The sequence below is a fragment of the Myxine glutinosa genome, chromosome 4, assembly GCF_964187855.1.
Source record: "Myxine glutinosa chromosome 4, kmMyxGlut1.1, whole genome shotgun sequence".
In the NCBI taxonomy this organism is placed as follows: Eukaryota; Metazoa; Chordata; class Myxini; order Myxiniformes; family Myxinidae; genus Myxine; species Myxine glutinosa.
In genome coordinates, this window is record NC_136264.1 from 96,206,026 (window position 1) to 96,227,295 (window position 21,270).

A 21,270-nucleotide genomic window follows, 5' to 3' on the forward strand; every position below is an offset into this window, starting at 1 on the left:
CTTATAACTGTCTACCAGTCTCTGACATCGACTGGGAGAAATTTTTGCCCACTCCTCCATGCAGAATTCGTTCAGCTGTGCGATGTTTGAGGGGTTTCTTGCATGCACAGCTCGTTTCAAATTCCTTCACAACATCTCAATGGGATTTAGATCCGGGCTTTGACTTGGCCATTCCAGAACCCTCCATTTCTTTCTTTTCAGCCATTCCTTGGTGGATTTACTGGTATGTTTAGGGTCATTGTCATGTTGCAAGGTCCACCTTCGTTTGCGCTTCAACTTTCCGACAGATGACCTCACATTATCCTCAAGCGCCGTCTGGTACAATAAAGAATTCATAGTGGATTCTATGATGGTGAGCTAGCCCAGGCCCTGATGCAGCAAAGCTGCCCCAAACCATAATATTTCCACCACCATGCTTTACAGTTGGTATCAGGTTCTTGTGATCAAATGCTGTCTTTGGTTTTCACCAAACATGTCCTCTGGTACTGTGGCCAAATAGCTCTACCTTTGACTCATCTGTCCAGAGCACATTGTTCCAGAAGTGCTGGTCTTTGCCTAGTAGTTCATTGGCAAACTTTAGTCTTGCCCTGATTATCTTTCTGGTCAGCAAAGGTTTCCTCCTGGCACACCTCTCAAGTAGATCAAATTTGTGCAGCCTCTTTCTAATGGTAGACTCGTGCACTTTGACATCAACAGTGGCAAGAGCTACCTGTAGGTCCCGTGATGACATTCTGGGGTTCTTAGAGACTTCTTTCAGCATCTTGCGGTCTGCTCTCGGGCTGAACTTGCTGGGGCGGCCTGGCCTGAACATGTTGGCAGTTGTTTGGAATCTTCTCCACTTGTAGATGATCTTCTGGACATTCGAATGATTGATTTCAAATTGTTTGGAGATCTTTTTAAATCCCTTCCCAGACTCGTAGGCATCTATAACCTTCTTTCTGAAGGCCTCAGAGAGCTCTTTTGATCTAGGCATGGTGATGCCACACACTTCAACAACAAAGAGTCTTTGTCTTTATTTAGACTAAATGTAACTAATAGTTATTTAGACTTTATTTAGACTAATAGTCAACAACCAAACTAAATGTCTGAGGTTTAAATAAGACGGGTTTCTCCAAGAGCCTCTCTAACGATGTTCTAATCATTTGCACCTGAGCTGGTGCACCTGATTCTAATTTTAGGTATTTTAAGTAGTGATAAATGCAGGGGTGTACTTACTTTTTCCACATGCGAAATTTGCATTTATGTTTATTTAAATTATACAATGGACTACAAAATGTAAATGTTTCATGATAGTTGTTATATTATATCACCTTTATCTATCAATATTGTTGAAATGAAGATCAAATAGCTGTATGTTGAAATATGTTGAAAAAGTCAAAACTTTACATGGAGTTCTTTCTTTACACTTTCTTTACATTCTTTATCTATCAATATTGTTGAAATGAAGATCAAATAGCTGTATGTTGAAATATGTTGAAAAAGTCAAAACTTTACATGGAGTGTACTTACTTTTTCACGTGACTTTACATACAAGTACAGATACATTCAAAGTACACCGCCCCCATGCCAAATAATTAAATATCCTACAGCGCGGCATTGCCGGGGCGCCTCAGGCGCCCGGCAATACCACAGTGCAGCTCATAGAGGCTGCATTGGGAGGGAGAGGTGTACACGAATTGATTGATTAATTGTATAATTATAATCATTAAAAGATTATCACAAAATATTTTCTTAATCAATTGGCTAATGGCATAACTAAACCACTAGTGCTTCATCCGAAGATGTACCTTTTAGAAATTTAATTAAATAACTCATTAATAAAAAAATTAATAATTTATTGATTAATCAATAAATAATTAATTGATTAATCAATAAATAATTAATCGATTAAATGATTAATCAATAAATCAAAAATATCCTTGATAGCCACATCACTTGGTCACTGTCATGTCCAAATATTAGCTTCCCAGCTCAAAAGGTGCCTGAGATATTGGCCAAATGAGAAAGAAAATAAATAAATGATTAATAATGAAAATAAATAAATAATAATCATGAAAAAATTAAATTACTAATCAATTCGGTCACAGAACACATAAACCACCACCATTTCATCAGAATCTGTAACTGATTTTTAAAATTTTTTTTTAGTAATTAATCGAATAATTAAATAATTAATCGATTAATCGATTAATTGATTAAACAATAAATCAAAAATATCCTTGATAGCCACATCACTTGGTCACTCATGTACAAATATTAGCTTCCGAGCTCAAAAGGTGCCTGAGATATTGGCCAAATGAGAAAGAAAATAAATAAATGATTAATAATGAAAAGAAAGAAATAATAATCATAAAAAATTAAATTATTAATCAATTCGGTCAGAGAACACATAAACCACCACCATTTCATCAGAATCTGTAACTTATAAAAAAAAAATTTTTTGTCATTAATCGAATAATTTAATAATTAATCGATTTATTGATTAATTGATTAATTAATAAATCAAAAATAGCCTTTGCAGCCAAATCACCTGGTCATTGGCATGTCCAAATATCAGCTTCCTAACTCAAAAGGTGCCTGAGTTAATGGTCAGAAGAGAAAGGAAATTTGCTTAATTAAATAAGTACTTAATTAATCGCTAATAATTAAATAACTCCTCAATTAATTGATTATTAAAAAAACAAAAAATAAATTTTTTTTTTTTACAAAGGACTTGCTCACTACTGTGCCAAAATTTCAGCTTCCTAGCTCAAAGGATGGCTGAGATATCGCCCGGACAAACAAACAAGAAAGAAAGAAAACAAACAAACAAGAAAACAAACAAACAACCAGAGTGAAAACTGAGAACTCCCTTTCAGCGTGCGTCACTGCCGAGCCCCCATCGGTGCCCAGCAATGACGATTTGCAATGCCTGGAGATGGCATAGGAAAGGTGCGGTGTACAACAACTGTATCCAGCACTGTGCTGCAAGGTCATTTACTCTGATTAGCCCCATTTACTCTGATTAGCCCCATTTACTCTGATTAGCCCCTGATTAGCCCCAACACACATTGGTGAATATTATTGCCTGTGAAACAACAGGATGCCAGTTAATAACTGGAACAGGATTCAAACCCAGGCTAGACAGCTTAGAGGCGAGTGTACGTGTGCATAACTCTTGGCCATCCTGCCAGCCCTATAAATTTCAACTGCTGTTGTCATAAAAACAATTTAATCTTAGGTGCAGTGTGATGACAAAAAACATGTATAACAGTTGTTCCCCATACTTGCTGGTGTGGACACAGCGCTGGTTCGAACCTTTCTCTGGAGAATCTTTTTGAACCGGTGAGCTGAAAAAAGGACCATTCCGAACTATTGTGAGGAGATACCGGTAAACACTCTATCAACATCAAGATGAGCAAATGAATCAGACACACTATCAAGATTTTTTTTCAGACCTGCGCAATGTAGACGGTGAGAGGCGGACAGATGGGGGTAGCGGGGGTCGACCCCTGGCACTGTAACACCGAGAACGAGCTGGTGTGATACTTCTCCGCTGAGGAGTTGAATGGGCCGAAGAAAATATGGTGCCCACCAACTCATCTTTGGTAAAATCAAAATATGACAAATATTTACCTTTAAGAATAAACATTTATACATTGAAAGCAAAAGTGGCCTGTATTGTACAATAAAAAATGCCATGCACATTTTGACCACAGCAAGCTATGCTGACATGCAATTTTTCCATTGTGTTCAGTCACCCCTTCCTACATAAAAAGCGTGAAAACATTTACTTTCCCTATAATTTATTTGAGAGATTCAAGAGTGTGGGAACTGAAATAGGAAAAGAGAAAACGTCGAAATTAAACCAACACACACACTTACCATCATCCATTATCACTCCATCTGATTGGGAGCCGTCCTCAAGCAAGACAGTTTCGTCTGAATCACAAAATAACATGACAAATGACATCATTTATTGGGACTGTCGGGCAGCAACAATGATTAATCATCAATTAATTACCACCATCAATATCAGGATGGTGGGGAACATTTTTCCACATATAGAAGAAGTAAAAATATAACCAAATGTCGAATAAGAGGAGAATTAAAAAATAAAACTAGAGCAGCACTCGGTAGAGTGCATACCTCCGTCACACTGAACGGTTTATGTTTTGTATCCCACTGATAGGCCGGATATGGATCCGGACCTAAAACAAAATCGAATCAATTCGGTCTGTCACACACCCAACCTGTCCGCCAAGTTTCGTCCGAATCCGTCCACAAGTCTGAGATATCCTGCTATATATCGTTTTTGACCCGATCTCTCAATGGTGAAGAATCACTTAATAAATTCTCCGATCCAGATTTGGATTTTCACCAAACTCGAACCAATGCAACCTTGTCACGTACCCAACTGTCCACCAAATTTTGTCCAAATCTGTCCATAATGTTTTGAAATATCCAGTTCACACACAGACAGACAGACAGACAGACAGACAGGGGTAAAAACATGACCTCCATCCACCTTCGGTTGTGGAGGTAATGAAGAACGAAAAAGTTATACATCAGTTATTCAATCATTTATTTAATTAGTTATTCAATTATTATTCATTCAAAGGAATAAAAAAGGGAAATATCATTTAAATTGAAGGACAACATTTATAAAAACTAAAAGTGGTTGGAAAGCAAATAAAGAAGCAAAAAAAGAGGGGGTTTGTTAACGAGATGGGGTGAAGGAGAAGGAAGAGCAAACTATATTCATTAAACATACCGTTGAGGAGCAGTGAAGCACGCTGGGTAGGGTGCTGGCCCGTATGCATCCGATGTTCATTAATGGTTTCCTCCAGATGCTGGAGGCGCCGAGCAGACTCCCCGTAGGCCACCTTGCGCTTGCGTCGCACCTTTTTCGTCACATTAGGGTCACGGGCTAGCTGCCGAGAGGCCTCTACGATCTTGGCTTGTATTGCAAAATCACGCTCTAGCTTATCAAGTTCTTTTTCCTGCAAACAAAGGCACTGGCCATTACATCGACACCCCAAATTAAAAGGGGTCGATGGTGAAACAGATTTACAAATACCTTGCACCAAATTTCACTTGCAGGCAAAAACAAGTGATGTTCCCGGCACATGTGAAATAATTGTATGCAGAACTGGAAATATTTGTGATGAGCAATGTAAGGGCTATTTATTCATTACATTGGCAAAATGGTAAATTATATTTAACCTATCTGTATACCATGTACATGCCCCTTGTTTTCCTTTTCTTACTCGCACTCCCAACATCCTCTCGCTTCTCTGCCAAATTCTTCCACCCACCGTAACCTTAATTGTCATCTCATATCCTCACAATCCCATTCCTTTCTTGAATTTTTGTTTTCTCAATTTATCCTGATATTCTGATGAGAAAAGATGGATATGAAAAAACGTTGAGTTTAGGCTTGGAGAACAAATGTGTAAGGTGAGCCTGCTTCAGATCTCAGATTCCAGTGGTAGGCAGACATGGAAGGGGAATGGCTTAGAAGGATGACAAGGTGGGAATGTCCCAAGAGAATGAAAAATTGTGATCGCAGAAACGAATGGAGTGCAAGACGGGAGGAAAGTTCACAGTATGAGGAAATAGCAGAGGGGAAGGTGACAGATGTTAAGCAGACTACATTGCAATGGAAGAAAAAGATAGATGAAAGCATAGTTTATACAGTTTCAATTACATCATTCAAAATTGTGCTATTACTCAGCATAAAGAGAATAATGATTGACAGCTTTGTTTTTGTACTTCTTAAAAAGGTCCCTGGTTGAACTCAGCCTTGCTTGCTGTAGACAGCAGAGTTACGAAACTAAAACCCACATAATGAAGGAGAAAGAAACCAAAGGCACATTGGAATAGTCCGACAGATCTGATCTTAGTTATAATACTTTCATCTTTGCTGGAGAGAAGAAGAAGCTATCCATCGATTCTGAGAATGCCCCACATCCAAACATAATCTTTGACAATTTGTAACCATCTTTAGTTTTATCAATGTCGATTCCAAGTCCCCAAACTCCAATTAGTTTGAATTGACATTTTTACATCCGAAGATTTTCAATACGTGCGATGATGAATGGAAATGAAAAGTAGAACAGCGTTCGGTTGAGCGCATACCTCTACCAGGCTCAACAGTTTATGTTTTGTATCCCACCGATGGGCCGGATCTGGATCTGGACCTGAACCAAAAGCTAATCGGCTTGTTCTTGTCACCGACCCAACTCATCCACCAAATTTTGTCATAACTCGTCCACAACATTTTGAAATATCGTGTTATATATATATTTTTGGCCCCATCTCTCAATGGTGAAGGATCATTAAAAAAATTTTTAACATCTCCTGTACCCGTATCCAAATCTGGATCCTCACCAAAATCTAATGAATTCATCAGTCACACATCCAATCTGTCCACCAAGTTTCATCCGAATCCGTCTAAAACTTTTGAGATATCATGCTCACAGACAGATAAACAGACAGGGGAGAAAACACAACCTTTGTCCAGAGGTAATGAAGGCAAAGCATGTCCATAAAGTTCCTGAGCAATGATGGTGGACCTCCTCACCTCTGTGTTGCTCCCAAATTGACTCTCATCAAGTTGGAAAGCTGTCCCAACTCGCCGACGCATGGGTGGAAGTTTCTCCCCAGCTTCCAATGGATATTCTGGTGGCATCACACCCGTCAGGGCCTGCAAAGTTTAAGTAAATAAAAGGAGGTGAGAATTTGTGAATTTAAGTCTGGCTCTCGCTAAAGTGATCCAGACAGTTCAAATTTGACCTGGGATTTTGTTTGCAACTTTCCATCAATGTTGGATTCAACATCATCCAAATGATGATTCCATCACTGACACTAATATTCACTTCTGAACTGATATGACAAACAGAGAGCTCTTTGGTCAGTCAAAATGAGATCCTCGAGCCACTTGATATTTCCATTATTAATTGAGGTGGCTATTCTTGCAACATGTGGTTCACACTTTATATTTTCTTCTGCATCTTAATATTATTTGCACGAGTCAGGTATATATAATCACATATATGTATAGTTATAGGTATATATATATTTATATCGGGTAAGTAAAGGTTTATACATAAGCGTAGTTTGACTTCTCTATTTGGGGGGGAGGAGGGGGGGCAGGGGCTTAATATTAATAATGGGTCTGACTTCCAAAATTACCGTTTGTTAGTGTAGTTACAGTGTATGTGACATCACAAATAAAGTTTATGTTCATTATTTAATCACCCTTGTTTTTTGTTTTAGCCTAATTTTTAGCCTGTCCCCTGCACAGCATGTGTGTGTGTTTTTTTTTTGTTTTTTTTGTATACAGAGTCGAGGCTCGTGAAAGAGCTAACATTTATCAAAGAAACAAATCAAACAAACAAGCAAACAAAGTATATAAAAAGGGGAGCGGTCGACAAGATGGGGAGAGAAGGGGAGGAAGCACACAAACACAACATTTGAGAGCAGGGACATCGGGAGATGTGTGGGAGGGAGAGGGCCTGGGGGGAGGCAGGATAGGTATAAAACGCAAGCACACCAAGGACTTCCAGGAAAGAAGACAAAAGTCACCTCAAAAAAGTGGATTTGGGGTGAAATTAGTGGGGATAGAAAAGATCAAGGTTTTGGATTGGGGAAGATAAGAGATGGTGGTGAACAGCCGTTTTAAAGACCTGGAGGGAGGAGTGGGATTGAAGAGAGTGAGGGAGTTTGTTCCAGAGGCGGGAGAAAAGAGGAATGAAGGAGTGAAGGTGAGCAGAGAGTCTTGATTTTGGCAGTTTAACCATAAGAGGGTTGCAGGCAGATCTTTTGCGACCTGTAGGGATATTTGGGGGACAGAGCCCAGAGAGAGCTGGGGGAGCAAGGCCGGAGGGGAGTCGGTAGAAGACGGAAAGACCACCAACCTGCCTGCGGTGAGTAAGTGAAAGGCCCTCGGAGATAGCGTCATCGCGGGAGATTCCAATGATTCTGAACGCTTTGGTTTCAACAGCGTGAAGACGAGCTAGGTGTGAGGCAGGAGCACCAGCCCAGAGGGGAGAGCATTATTCCATTGAGCTGCGGATGAAAGCCTTGTATGTGGTGAGGAGCTCAGGTGTGCCAAGGAAGGACTTCGCACGATGGAGGATGCCCAGTCGGCGACTGGCTTTGGAGGCCAGCTTGGAAATGTGGTTTTCCCAGGAAAGATCATGGCAGATAGTGAGACCCAAAAGCTTGAGTGACAGAACTTCTTGGAGAGGATTATTCAGAAAGTAGATGGGAGGGTTGTCCAGTCGGTCTTTTCGGAGAGACATCGTAAGAGAGTGAGATTTGTCAGGATTGAAAGACATGTTCCACTTGTTTCCCCATTCTGTGATTTTGTCCAGGTCTGCAGAGAGTGAGGAGGCTGCAGACTGCCGATATGAGGGATGAGGAATGGAGAGGCAGAGAGTGGAGTCATCAGCAAAGAGATAGAGAGGATTTTCAAGAGAGTCAGAGAGATCATTGATGAAGACCAGAAAAAGCACAGGGCCCAGAACACTGCCTTGGGGAACTCCAGCCTGAACAGGAAGAGGAGATGAGAGAAACCCATTCAGGGCCACACGTTGACTACGGCGAGAGAGGAAGTCCGCCAGCCATGCGTGGATATTTCCATGGATACCAAAGGAGGAGCGTTTGGTGAGCAGAGCGGGGTGCCAGACCGTATCGAAGGCACGTGATATGTCGAGGGAGACAGCTCTAATTTCCTGTTTGGCATTGAGGACCTCCATCCATTGTTGAGACAGCAGAAGCAGCATGTCCAGAGTAGAGTGACCTGGTCTGAAACCAAATTGATGATCAGAGATCAAGCCATTGGAGAAGAGGAAAGATTTCATATCCGAAGCAATTATGGATTCCATGACTTTGCTGATAATTGGGAGAAGGCTGATTGGTCTGTAGTTGCTAGGATCTGTTTTTGCACCTTTTTTGTGCAAAGCGGTGATGTGTTTGTGTATATGTGTGTTTGTGCATGTGTGTGTATGTGTGTGTATGTGTACGTTATGTGTACGTGTGTGTCCGTGTGTGTACGCCGCAATTTTTTTACCTTTTGAGTTTTGTCATCAAATTTTCAACAAAGCTTTATTATTAGAACATGAAGAAGGCAAATTAATAATTTTTGTCAAAAGATCAAAATCACATAAAATTGTCAATTTTCATCTGATCGACCTGAAATTTTAAGAATTTGCATATTGGGTCACATAATTGGTTCACCAATCAAAATCTAGAAACTGATTATTTTTTAGATCAAAAGATGAAAGGTCAAGGCTGCATTCAAGCATCAATTTTCATTTTGTATTTTTTTAAAAAAACTGTTTTTAATTATTTTGAGCAGGCGGAAGAAGAAGAGGACGACGTCTGAATACAAACGGATGCGGACGGACTTTGCATTTTCAAATGCTTTCTAGTTTGACATGTTTACCAGCTGCACTTTGTTATCTTGGACCTGAACCATAATAAATCAATCCAGTGCCAATGCTTTTGATCACGGGGGCTGCCATGAAGTCTTAGGTTTGTTTTCCTAGCAGAGAAGTGTTGGTGATGCATTTGGTAAAAAAATTTCGAAGCATTTGGTCAAAAAATTTCCAAGCATTTGGTAAAAAAATAGGGTGCCATTGATGTTAAGCTTTCCCAATCTTTCCTTGCTGATGTTTCCGTTCCAGAGGTTCGAGTCTCTTCTGGCTCAGGCTTTAAAATCACCAAGAAGGATAATTCTGTCTCCCTTCAGAATGTCAGAAAGGACTTGATCAAGGTGAGCGTAAAGTTACTCCTTGGTTTCATCATCGGTATCAAGAGTCGGGGCATACACACCGATAACAATTGAAGACCATAGGATTATAACCAGGCTAAGTCACTTTTTAATTTTTCCCCCCCCCGTTTTTCACGTTTTTCACGTTTTTCAAAATATTTTTCACGTTTTTCTCGAAATGACTAAAATGTGATTTAGCCTGGTTATAATTCTATGGTCTTCAATTGCATATTGGCGTCCCACCAATTTAAGATGGCGGGTCATGAGGCGCTCATTGATTCCAATGAGGAATTCATTCAGTTGGTTTACAAGTTCATTCTTGATGGCAAAAACAAACACTGTGGAACCGGTGTTCTTCCTGTTTACCTTTTCAGAAAAGGGTATAGCTGCCCTTCTTGAGCTGCCCCACTCCCATTCATCAGGTCTTGCTCAGGGCAGCAATACCGTCGGACCCGCTATTCGCGGGGGATACGTCCCTGGAAAATGCCGCAAATTCATTCGCAAATCGCGAAACCACGAATGGCGGGGCGTTTTTTCAATGGAAAAAGGGGGGGATAGGTTCCCGAGTCGCGAAAATCCGCGAATACAGACGAACAAACCAAATGGTGAGGCAAATCCCATGAATGTCGATGAAAATCCATGAATGCATGCCGTATCAGTTTCAATGGGGAAAAGGGAGACAGCTAATTGCACTAATAGATACTGTGGAGTGTTTTCATTCTGTGCAGTAACTCGCGGGGATGACGTGTTATGCAGCTGGTGGAACATTCCGCGAAGCTCTCGATTATAGTGCGGCTAAAATTCGTGGCCGCGAAAGCCATGAAAATGCAAAGTACAAAGCAGTGAATGTAGAAGCAGGTCATGCTCATGGCTCATAGATGATGTTTTTTTGCGTATGTCCAGCTGCTTTATGCATAGTTGGTGAAAGATGGGTTATATAAATGTGTGAAACTAGCGGCTGGGGAAAAAAAAAATTTTGTGCCCCTGAAAAACTGCAACTTCGCGGAACACAGCCGTGAATAAGAACAAAAAAAATCGCAATTTCACGGAACACGGCCACAAATAGAAAAAAAACCGTGAACTTGCGGGACACTTTTCCGCAAATAGAGAAACAGGTCGCATTTTATCAATCGCGAATACGTGGAACTTGCGATTAGCAGAGCCATGACTAGCGGGGTCTGACTGTATATCATTTTACTTGAGTTATTGGGCCAGTACTCTGGTAGTTCACGATTATAGTTGTCCATAAATGGTCCTGATGTTACAGGTCGCAGAAATGACTTTGTGACGTTGATGATTTGGATCATATGATGGTGATCCCATTGAGCGTGTTTTCCAGGCAATAAATGGACGAACAGACTACATTTATGGGACCTTTTCTAGGCCCCTCCCTTTGTGGAGTGAGCAGCGCAGATCCTAAAGAGGGCCTCTCAGTCTCAATTTCAGCTACGGAAAGGCACTCTGTTCATCCAAGTGTTAGACGATGTTTTTGTAATTGCCAGCTTCATGCCAGGTAATGACAAGGAGCTTCCACATCTCACATATCCTGCATCCGTCAACACTATTTGGACTCGAAAGGACTTGAAAAATGTGCTGGAGATCATGTTTCCATGGAAGATTCCTGTGCACTATTTCTTTGTCATGGAGAATCTGTTGCACAGGAGCTTCCACGTGGTACTTGACAGAACAAAACATTGATTCATTGAAGAGACCAAGATAATTGGAGATCTCATTCTGCTGCCGCCTTCATCCACCTAAACAGCCATTGAGATTACACATGTTCTTCCAAATGTTTCACTCTTGAGGTCTTGTAATCCCATTACTGAGGTTGAAGCAGGCCTATTATAATGGTGGCCTATACTTGACATGTTGTAACATTGTCAAAGGTTCTATGTGATTCTTTTTAGCTCACCTGGAAAGAAGTTCAGGGGAGCTTATGTCCGTCCATCCGTCAGTGCGTCAGTGCGTCAGTCCGTCCATAAACACTTGCAACTTCTTTTCCAAAACCACTGAAGGGATTGTGACCAAACTTGGCACAAATGATATTTGTTTTGTTGTGACTAAAGTTTGTTCACGGCCTTTAAAAAATCGGGGTCTAAGGGAGTTTACCGGGGTCAAAGTGGATCCAGGTTTAACCCCCCAAAATAGGCATTTGCTTTTTCCTCTGAAACTACACACACAATTTCGATGAAACTTCACCACAACCTTCATCACCCGTGATGTACCAATGTTTGTTCAGGGCATGAGAAAAATTGGGTCTGAGGAGGTATACTGGGTTGGGGGAGAGGAGGAGGGTTGCCCCTCAAAATAGGTATTTTTACTTGGCAATAATTTTTTTTTTTTTTTTGCAAGTATGTTGATCACTCAGGTTTGTGTGTGTGTGTGTGTGTGTGTGTGTGTGTGTGTGTGTTTGTCTGTCCGCTCACTTATACTTGCCTACAGGTCACAATTTTAAACCAATCTTCACGAAACTTCACCAAATGGTAGAGTTCGTGGTCCGACAAAATCCTATATATTTGAGGTCAAAAGGTCAAAAGGTCAACATAGGCCAAAGGTCAACCACTTTTTTCAAATTTCAAAAATCCTCAATTTTCATCCGATTGACTTGGAATTTGAATGTGATTTTCATATCGGCTAACTGAATTCAACCATCAACAATTATTGAGATCAGCGTAGGCCAAAAGGTCAACATAGGCCAAAGGTCAATAATTTAAAATTATTAAAATCCTTAATTTTCATCAGATTCACTTGAAATTTGAATGGAATTTACATATCAGCTAACTCAATTCAACCACCAACTATTTTTGAGATCAACATAAGCCAAAGGGTCAACATAGGCCAAAGGTCAACAACAATTTCAAATTTATAAAATCCTCAATTTTCATCCGATTCACTTGAAATTTGAATGGGATTTACATATCAACAAACTGAATTCAACCACCAACTATTTTTGAGATCACCATAGGCCAAAAGAGCAACAACATAGGCCAAAGGTCAACAACAATTTCAAATTTATAAAATCCTCAATTTTCATCCGATTCACTTGAAATTTGAATGGGATTTACATATCAGCAAACTGAATTCAACCACCAACTATTTTTGAGATCACCATAGGCCAAAAGAGCAACATAGGCCAAAGGTCAACAACAATTTCAAATTTCTAAAATCCTCAATTTTCATCCGATTCACTTGAAATTTGAATGGGATTTACATATCAGCAAACTGAATTCAACCACCAACTATTTTTGAGATCACCATAGGCCAAAGGTCAACAACAATTTCAAATTTCTAAAATCCTTAATTTTCATCCGATTGATTTGAAATTTGAATAGGATTTTCATATCAGCGAACTGAATTCAACCACCAACTATTTTTGAGATGAACATAGACCAAAGGTCAACCACTTTTTTGAAATTTCTAAAATCCTCAATTTTCATCCGATTGACTTGAAATGTGAATAGTATTTACATATCGGCGAACTGAATTCAACCACCATCTATTTTTGAGATCAGCATAGGCCAAAAGGTCAACATGGGCACGATTTCTAAAATTATCAATTTTCATTCAATTAACTTAATTTGAAGACGATTTGCATGTCAGGTCACATAATTCAACCACCAATTATTTGTGAGGTCAACAGGATGTGCTACCGAGTGCCATTCTACTTTGTTCTCTTTTGCCAAGTGTCACTATATGAGTGATCTTTCATTTTGTTTGTTTGTTTAAAGTCTTATGATTATGTTAGTATGATTCTACATGCTGCCCTGTCTTCTGGGCAACCATTAAAATTGGTTTAAAATATCTTTAGTCAGTGCAGTATACTGTTTATTCTACCAGGTGACCGCTAGGGGTATTGCCCCTATGTTTTAAAGACAAAGCATGGTCACCTGGTTTCCACATATCCTGGTGCTGCTTGGTCCACGCTTACTTATTCATAAGCATTACCCCTGCTTATTTTGCAGCTAACCTTCACTGAAGGTCATTCCACAATTTTCCTGCCTGTGGACACGATGGGTACAACTCTACGTCCCAAGTTTAACTTCAAAATTAAACTCAGATGGTACTATTTCAATGCCCGTATTTCCAGAACTACTAGTACGACTACAACTACCTTCTTTAATGGCCCCAATTATTAGCTCACCTGGAACAAAGTTCAGGGAAGCTTACGTGATGGCGCGTCGTCCGTCCTTCCATCAGTCAGTCCGTCCGTCAGTCCATCGGTAAACACTTACAACTTCTTCTCCGAAACCGCTGAAGGGATTGTGACCAAACTTGGCACAAATTATATTTGTTGTTTTGTGACTAAAGTTTGTTCACGGCATTAAAAAAAAATTTGGGGTCTAAGGGGTATTCTACCAGGTGAGCACCAGGGGTATTGACCCTATGTTTTTTTTGTTTTTTTTTGCATACTGAATCGAGGCTCGTGAAAGAGCGAACATTTACTTCACAAACAAATCAACCAGACAAACAAAATACAGACTTGGCATTTAATATGGAATATTTTTTTTGTGGGGGTGAACTTACTTTTCAAGATGTCTTAAAACCAAAAGTTCATTGGAATTATGTTGAAATTATTCTAGATTTTGTTAATGTGACCTTTAGAAGAAAGAAAAACCACATTTGACATTTCGAAACAAATAAATTGATCCTTGAAAGTGATGTAAACTGATATCGAACTCAATTCACGGACAGTACTGTGTTAAACTTCTGTACGTTTTCCAGAAGTATCTCTTTATTTTGCACATTAGCCAAATTTTTTTTTAACAAAAACGAAAGTTAAATTACGACTGGGATTACGGACAGTAAAATTACAGTTCAGTACTTCGTGTAACCCCCACGAGCATTCAGGAGAGCACGTACACGTTGAGGCATGCTGTTCACGAGATTTGCCAAGGTTTGGAGAGGAATCGCTTGCCATGCAGTGACAATAGCCTGCTGCAATTCACGCACAGATGTCGGCTGCTGGACCAAGTGGTCGATTTGACGCGTTAATTCTGCCCACAAGTTCTCTATCGGATTCATATCCGGGGACATGGCAGGCCACTCCATATGCTCTCCACCACGGTCAGCAAGAAAGTGTTGGATCATGCGAGCACGATGAGGCCGTGCATTGTCATCTTGGAAGACAAAGTTTCCTCGAAAGGCTGCACGAGCAAATGGAAGCAATCTTTCTTCCAGAATGGCCCTGTACTTGAACTGGTTCAGGTTTCCATTCAGAACAACCAGGTCAGTTTTGCCCTCTGCATGAAAAGCAGCCCAAACGGTCACCCCACCACCTCCAGCCTGGACTCTTGGCACTATACAATCTTTGTTGTAGGCTTCATGCACTTGTCTGCGCACTCGGACGCGGCCATCTTAACGATAGACCAGAAATCTAGACTCGTCACTGAAGATCACGTGATTCCAGTGTCCTGGCTGCCATTGACGGTGCTCTCTGGCCCACTGCAATCGGCGCTGGCAGTGTTGTCTGGTCAGGCGTGGCTTTCTCAGGGGGACGCCTGGCACGATAGCCTGCTTGAACCAGTCGTTGGTTGACTAGCCTTCTGGATACAGGCACATTTGTCAGTTGCTGCCACTCAGCCCTAAGCCGATTAGCTGACTTGGTACGGCCATTGCGGACTAACCGGTGCAGCTGGCGATCATCCCTCCTTGTGGTTCTGCGGGGACGTCCTGGCCTCGGTATTGGAGTAGGGACACCCCTCTGAGCATTTCGTTTCAGGATATTTGACACCGGACCTTGAGTGATGCCATACTGCCGAGCAATAGCACGCTGTTTCATGCCGTAATTTCGTAAAGCCACCACTCCATGACAAACAGCATTGTCGAGTCGACGGACCATCTCCAGAGGAAGCGGCAAGAACTTTTGGAGACGTGCAGCAGTTGTTTTCCACTAATACAGAACGCAACAACCCTTGTATACCCGACTGTGAAGCCAATCATCAAATGCAACTGTCCGTACATTTTGCCACGCCACCTGTGATATAATCCTGTTGTTGACTTCTTGCTGTGACAGACAATCAGTGACATGGTTCTTTTAACAAATAAATCACCAAAGTGTAAAAGAAACTCACCAGATTTATATACTGAGTTAAGAAAGTAAATCCAAGTCAAGAAAAAAAAAATTCCATATTAAATGCCAAGTCTGTATATAAAAAGAGGGAGCGGAAGACAAGATGGGGAGAGAAGGGGAAGCACACAAACACAACATTTGAGAGCAGGGAGATGTGTGGGAGGGAAAGGGCTTGGGGGGAGGAGGCGTGGGGGGGGGGGGGGGGTGGGAGAAGTATTAAACACAAGGACACCAAGGACTTCCAGGACAGAAGTTGGTATTTCAAAAAAGTGGAATTGGGGTGAAATTAGCAGGGGTAGAAAAGATCAAGGTTTTGGATGGGGGAAGATAAGAGATGGTGGTGAACAGCTGTTTTAAAGACCTGGAGGGTGGAGTGGGATTGAAGAGAGTGAGGGAGTTTGGAGTTGGGTTTCTGTGGAAGGGTTTCAAACCCTTCTTGAGGGTTTAGTCATGGACGGAAGATTTTTGTTCCAAGTATTTCATGAACCGCTTGGCTAGGCCTGACATTTGACTGAAGGCAGCAGTACATTATCATTTGTTCAGGGTGCTGGTGATAACTTTTCAAATCCTCAGGGAAGACACTGTAGGATCATTAACAATCAACAGCTAATGCCAGTAGATGGGACACTCAGCTTAACATTCATCGGAGGCACGATGCACCTTGTGATGTAACATCTTTCCTGCGAAGCATCGATCCAACAGTTTATAGTCCAGTAGAAAATAAACTTAAACTATAGACAGCGATTGCATTTGCTCTGCAAGTGCAACATCCTGTCAGATCTGTAATTTCAGAGGTAACAGGGAAAATACCCTACGGAATACATATGGATGAGGCAGCATGACAGACGTACAGCCTCATTAATCTGAATATCCTGTAACGTGTCTTCCTGGTCACACCACGCTGAACTCTCTTTACTGCACATGTGGCGGTGTGCAGCTCGTGTATATGGCAATCAAATCATGGAGGTTCAGTGTTGACCGATTTATCACTCGATACTGGAGAGTGGGAAAGGAAAAAGGATGCATGAGCTAAATGGGCAATTCTCCCACAGAGATACCTGGAAGAAGAAGTGCAAATTCCACCCACAAATTGGATAAGCTCCACAATCGTTAAAGCCCAACCACCCGGGACCACAATGCGCACAGTCGATCTGGGGTAATTGAAATTTTACAACGATTGTGAAGATTGCTACAAAGTACAATCTTAAAGCTGTTCACTGAAAACTAGTTTTGGCGACTTAAATCAGAAATGCCGTTTGTGTAACAATTGCAAGCAGCACTGAGTTACTTTGGTAGAACAGCTTGTGCCCAAGCCTTAAAAAAAAAAAATTATATATATATATATATATATATATATATATATATCTATATATCTATATATCTATATATATATATATATATATATATATATATATATATATATATATATATATATATATATATGTATATATATATATACACAGTGCGCATCAAAAAAAAGGTAATTCAAATGCAAAGGTTATTTAGTTTGACAATTTACATGTGGTTTACCAATTATGAGGAGATCCTCAGCTTTCCATTGATGCCTTTCATGCATCATTGCTGTCACATGACCGAGTACATGTTCATTGAAAATGACAAGTTCAAGTCGCATTTTTACAAGTTTGGCTAATCGATGCAAGACAGTTTGGAATGGACACATTACTTGTCGACTGCCAAGTTGATTATGTAAAATTGTTAAGCTGGTCTGGTAATCGTCGGTTGCATCATCCTTTGTTTAAGATGGGTATTTAAGATGGACCTACAGTGTATGGGTTTAGAGACAGTCTAAGACTCTAAGTCATTGAAAAGATGGTTCAACTTACGACTGAACAGCGGACCTTTGTGGTTACAACCTTTCACCAAACTGGAAGTTTGCAGCGAACTCATGATTCGTTCAGGGAATGTTTCCCAGAACAGGAGCCTCCAGCAGCCAAAACCATCTGGGCGAATGTTAGAAAATACAAAGAGCATGGCACCAGCCTCAACCGCAACAAGGAGAATTCTGGTAGGAGGCGCACTGGGCGATCGGAAATGAACATTGCAGCAGTAAGGCAGCAAGTTTTGGAGCATCCCAGGGATACCAGCGCAAGACGAAATGGGACGGGATTGCCTTCGGCAACATTCAACCGAATCACAAGACTGGACCTCCACCAACATCCATATCGGATTCACATCCGGCATCAACTTACACCAGGGGATTTTGCCAGGAGGCTGGTGCTTGCCGGATGGTTGATAGCACGTTGCGAAGCAGATGTCAATTTCCTGCGGTATCTCGTTATCGGTGACGAAGCTGCTTTCGCCATGGACGGCAAGGTCAATACCCATAATGTTCTTGAATATGCACTGACAGGACAACCCCCGCAATTTAATTTTGACACCAACATGAATCGACAAAAGTGGATGTTTGGTTGGGACTTTGTGGAAGTGGTCAGGTCATTGGACCATTTTTCTTTCAAAGGAATGTCAATGGTAACAGGTATCTGCAGATGATCAATGATGAAGTTTTACCGCAGCTGGAGGAGAACTTTGAGCGACAGGTTCGTGGTGTCTTCAGATATCTCTGGTGGGCCCAAGACGGCGCCCCAGCACATTGTCTTATCGCTGTCCGAGATCGACTGAGGGAACTATTTGAAGACCAAGTCATCGCCCTCAACCATGCAGTGGAATGGCCGCCAAGATCACCTGACCTCACACCATGTGATTATTTCCTTTGGGGACATTTAAAGAACAAGGTGTTCGTAACTCCTCCCCGTGATCTTGACGAATTGCAGGGCCATATTCGACATGAAGTGGATGCTTTGCGCAATGACCCGGCTATGGTGAGACGAGCAGTTCAGGGCATGCTCTGCCGCTGTGAGCTTTGTGTTGAAAGGGGGAGGTGGACATGTTGAAGGCGTGGGTGCATAAAGGCCAATCATTCCTGAGAAAAGTTCACATCTGACGTTCATTTTGCACCAATTATCCTGACTTGCATCGATTAGCCAAACTTGTAAAAATGTGATTTGAACTTGTCATTTTCAATGAACATGTACTCTGTCATGTGTGACAGCAATGATGCATGGAAGGTATCAATGGAAAGCTGAGGATCTGCTCTTAATTAGTAAACCACATGTAAATTGTCAAAATAAATAACCTTTGCATATTAACCCCTTGAATTCGGATTACCTTTTTTTTGATACAGGGTGATTTTTGATACAGGGTGATTGAAAAGTAACTCCCTATTTTAAAATACTTATAATTTATTTCTTAACTATAACTTTTACAAGAAATGGATATAAGAAGAAAGCGTATAGCATGAGGTTTTATTTAAAATTCGATATGGGCACCAGAATACGCCACCAGCTTCTCAAGCCGCCCGGGAACCACGTCAACTGATTTCACCAGGAACTCTTGTGGGATGGAAGACATAATTTCTCGTATTCACCCTTCAGGTTCTTCCAAAGTCGTTGGTTTGGTACAGTAGACTTGCTCTTTTACCCAACCCCAAAGAAAAAAGTCACATGGTGTTAAGTCAGGGCTCCTGGCTGGCCACTCATATGGACCACGACGACCCATCCATCTCCCAGGGAAGTGGGCATTCAGCCATTCACGAACAACAATAGCAAAATGTGGAGGAGCGCCATCTTGCATGAAAATCAAATCTTCAACATTCTCCGAAGCACTGATAATTGGCCAGATTTCGTCTTGCAGCATTGTGAGGTGCCTTTTGGCATTCATGGTATCGCGAAGAATGAAGGGACCTACAATCCTTTCCGAAGTCATTCCACACCACACCGTTACCTTGGGCCGATATTGCGTTTTTTCAGAAATAACACGAGGATCTCCTCCTGCCCAGTAATAGCAGTTGTGACGGTTCACAAACCCACCGATGTGAAATACCGCTTCATCAGACCAGAGGATATTTTTAAAGAGATCAGACCAATCTTCATACCAAGCCAGCATCACCTCCCCAAACTCCATGCGAATGTCGCAGTCTTCAGCAGAGAGTGCTTGACAGTAGTGCGGCTTCCAAGCATGCCATTTAAGCTCCTTTTTGAGCACAGTTCGTACTGTGTGAAAGGAGAGCCCACTTTCCCTTGCTGCTTGTCGAATTGACTTTCTTGGGCTATGTGTAAACATTTATTGAACTGCTTGCACTGTCTCCGGGTCACTGGACTTGGAAGGGCGACCGCTTCTTCGAGTATCAGATACAGATCCTGTAGCCATGAGTTTTGCATGACAATTCTTGATCGTCTTTGCCTCAACTTGAGCATGTGCTCCTTTAATGGTCCTCCACCATCTTTGCACTTGAACAACGGATTTCCAAACTTCGTAACGTGCCGCTAGCTGGGCACGCTCCTGCAGGGTAAGATGTCCAGCCATGTTTGTAGGGCTTCCGAATTTCAAACAAAAAATAATCTGAAAAAAAACCAACAAAGATTAAATTCTCATACATTAAGGAACAAACACTAAAAATTTGAGAAAAATATTACAATAAATAAATAATTTCTAAATATTTTAAAATAGGGAGTTACTTTTCAATCACCCTGTATATATATACGTATATATATATATATATATATATATATATATATATATATATATATATATATATATATTAATGGAGTCTCTCTGGATATAATCAGGAATTAAGTCTGGTTTGGGAGAGGATAGCAGCAAGTTGGCAGTGTGATTGTGGCAACAGTGAATACATATTTGACTGTGATTCTAACAATCGAAAGTAGTATTCAATTACAATTTGAGAAATATCGGTTTATTACTTGCAAAATTGAATATTTTTCAAGTATATTGGTCGGTTGCGTTTGTTATTCTGTCTGTCTGTCTGTCACTCGCCTTCAGGTCACAATTCTAAACTGATCGTCATGAAACTTCACCTAGTTGTAGAGGTCGTCACAATTGAGAAGCCTATTGATTTTGAGGTCAAAGGTCATCGGGAGGTCAGATTTCTAAAATCGCCTTTTTTCATCCGATTGACTTGACAATTGAACAGCATTTGTACATTGAGCCACTAAATTGGTAAACCAACTATTTTTGAGGTCAAAAGGCCAAAGGTCAACTCAACATCAAACTTCTAATATCATCAATTTTCATCTGAAAAAGCATCAATTTTCATCAGATTGACTTGAAAATTTAAAAGCATTTGCATAGTGCCTCATTGAATTGGGAATTAAACTATTTTAAGGTCAAAACATCAAAGGTCAACTCAAGGGCAAACTTGCAAAATCATCAATTTTAATCTGGAAAATCATCCATTTTCATCAGGAAAATCATCAATTCTCATCCTATTGACTTGAACATTTAACAGCATTTGCATAGTGCCTCACTGAATTGGGAAACCAACTATTTTCGAGGTTAAAAGGCCAAAGGTCAACTCTAGGTCAAAAATCTGAAATCATCAATTTTCATCTGAAAAATTGTC

General features: G+C 40.8%; 1 protein-coding gene across 2 annotated transcripts in view; it reads right to left on the reverse strand.

The window, feature by feature from the left end:
• The window catches only part of LOC137425928 (FERM domain-containing protein 4A-like), a 296,129-nt gene that overhangs the window by 53,768 nt on the left and 221,091 nt on the right, over positions 1 to 21,270 (reverse strand). Inside the window, exons 15-19 of one of the 2 annotated variants that reach the window (XM_068114650.2) lie at positions 6,566 to 6,688; positions 4,754 to 4,982; positions 3,865 to 3,921; positions 3,438 to 3,582; positions 3,267 to 3,329 (exon numbers count right to left, since the gene is read on the reverse strand). In XM_068114650.2, coding sequence (XP_067970751.2) covers positions 3,267 to 3,329; positions 3,438 to 3,582; positions 3,865 to 3,921; positions 4,754 to 4,982; positions 6,566 to 6,688 — 617 coding nt within the window. Of the gene's footprint in view, positions 1 to 3,266; positions 3,330 to 3,437; positions 3,583 to 3,864; positions 3,922 to 4,753; positions 4,998 to 6,565; positions 6,689 to 21,270 lie in introns of both variants that reach the window. The other variant, XM_078776193.1, reaches the window with a different exon arrangement.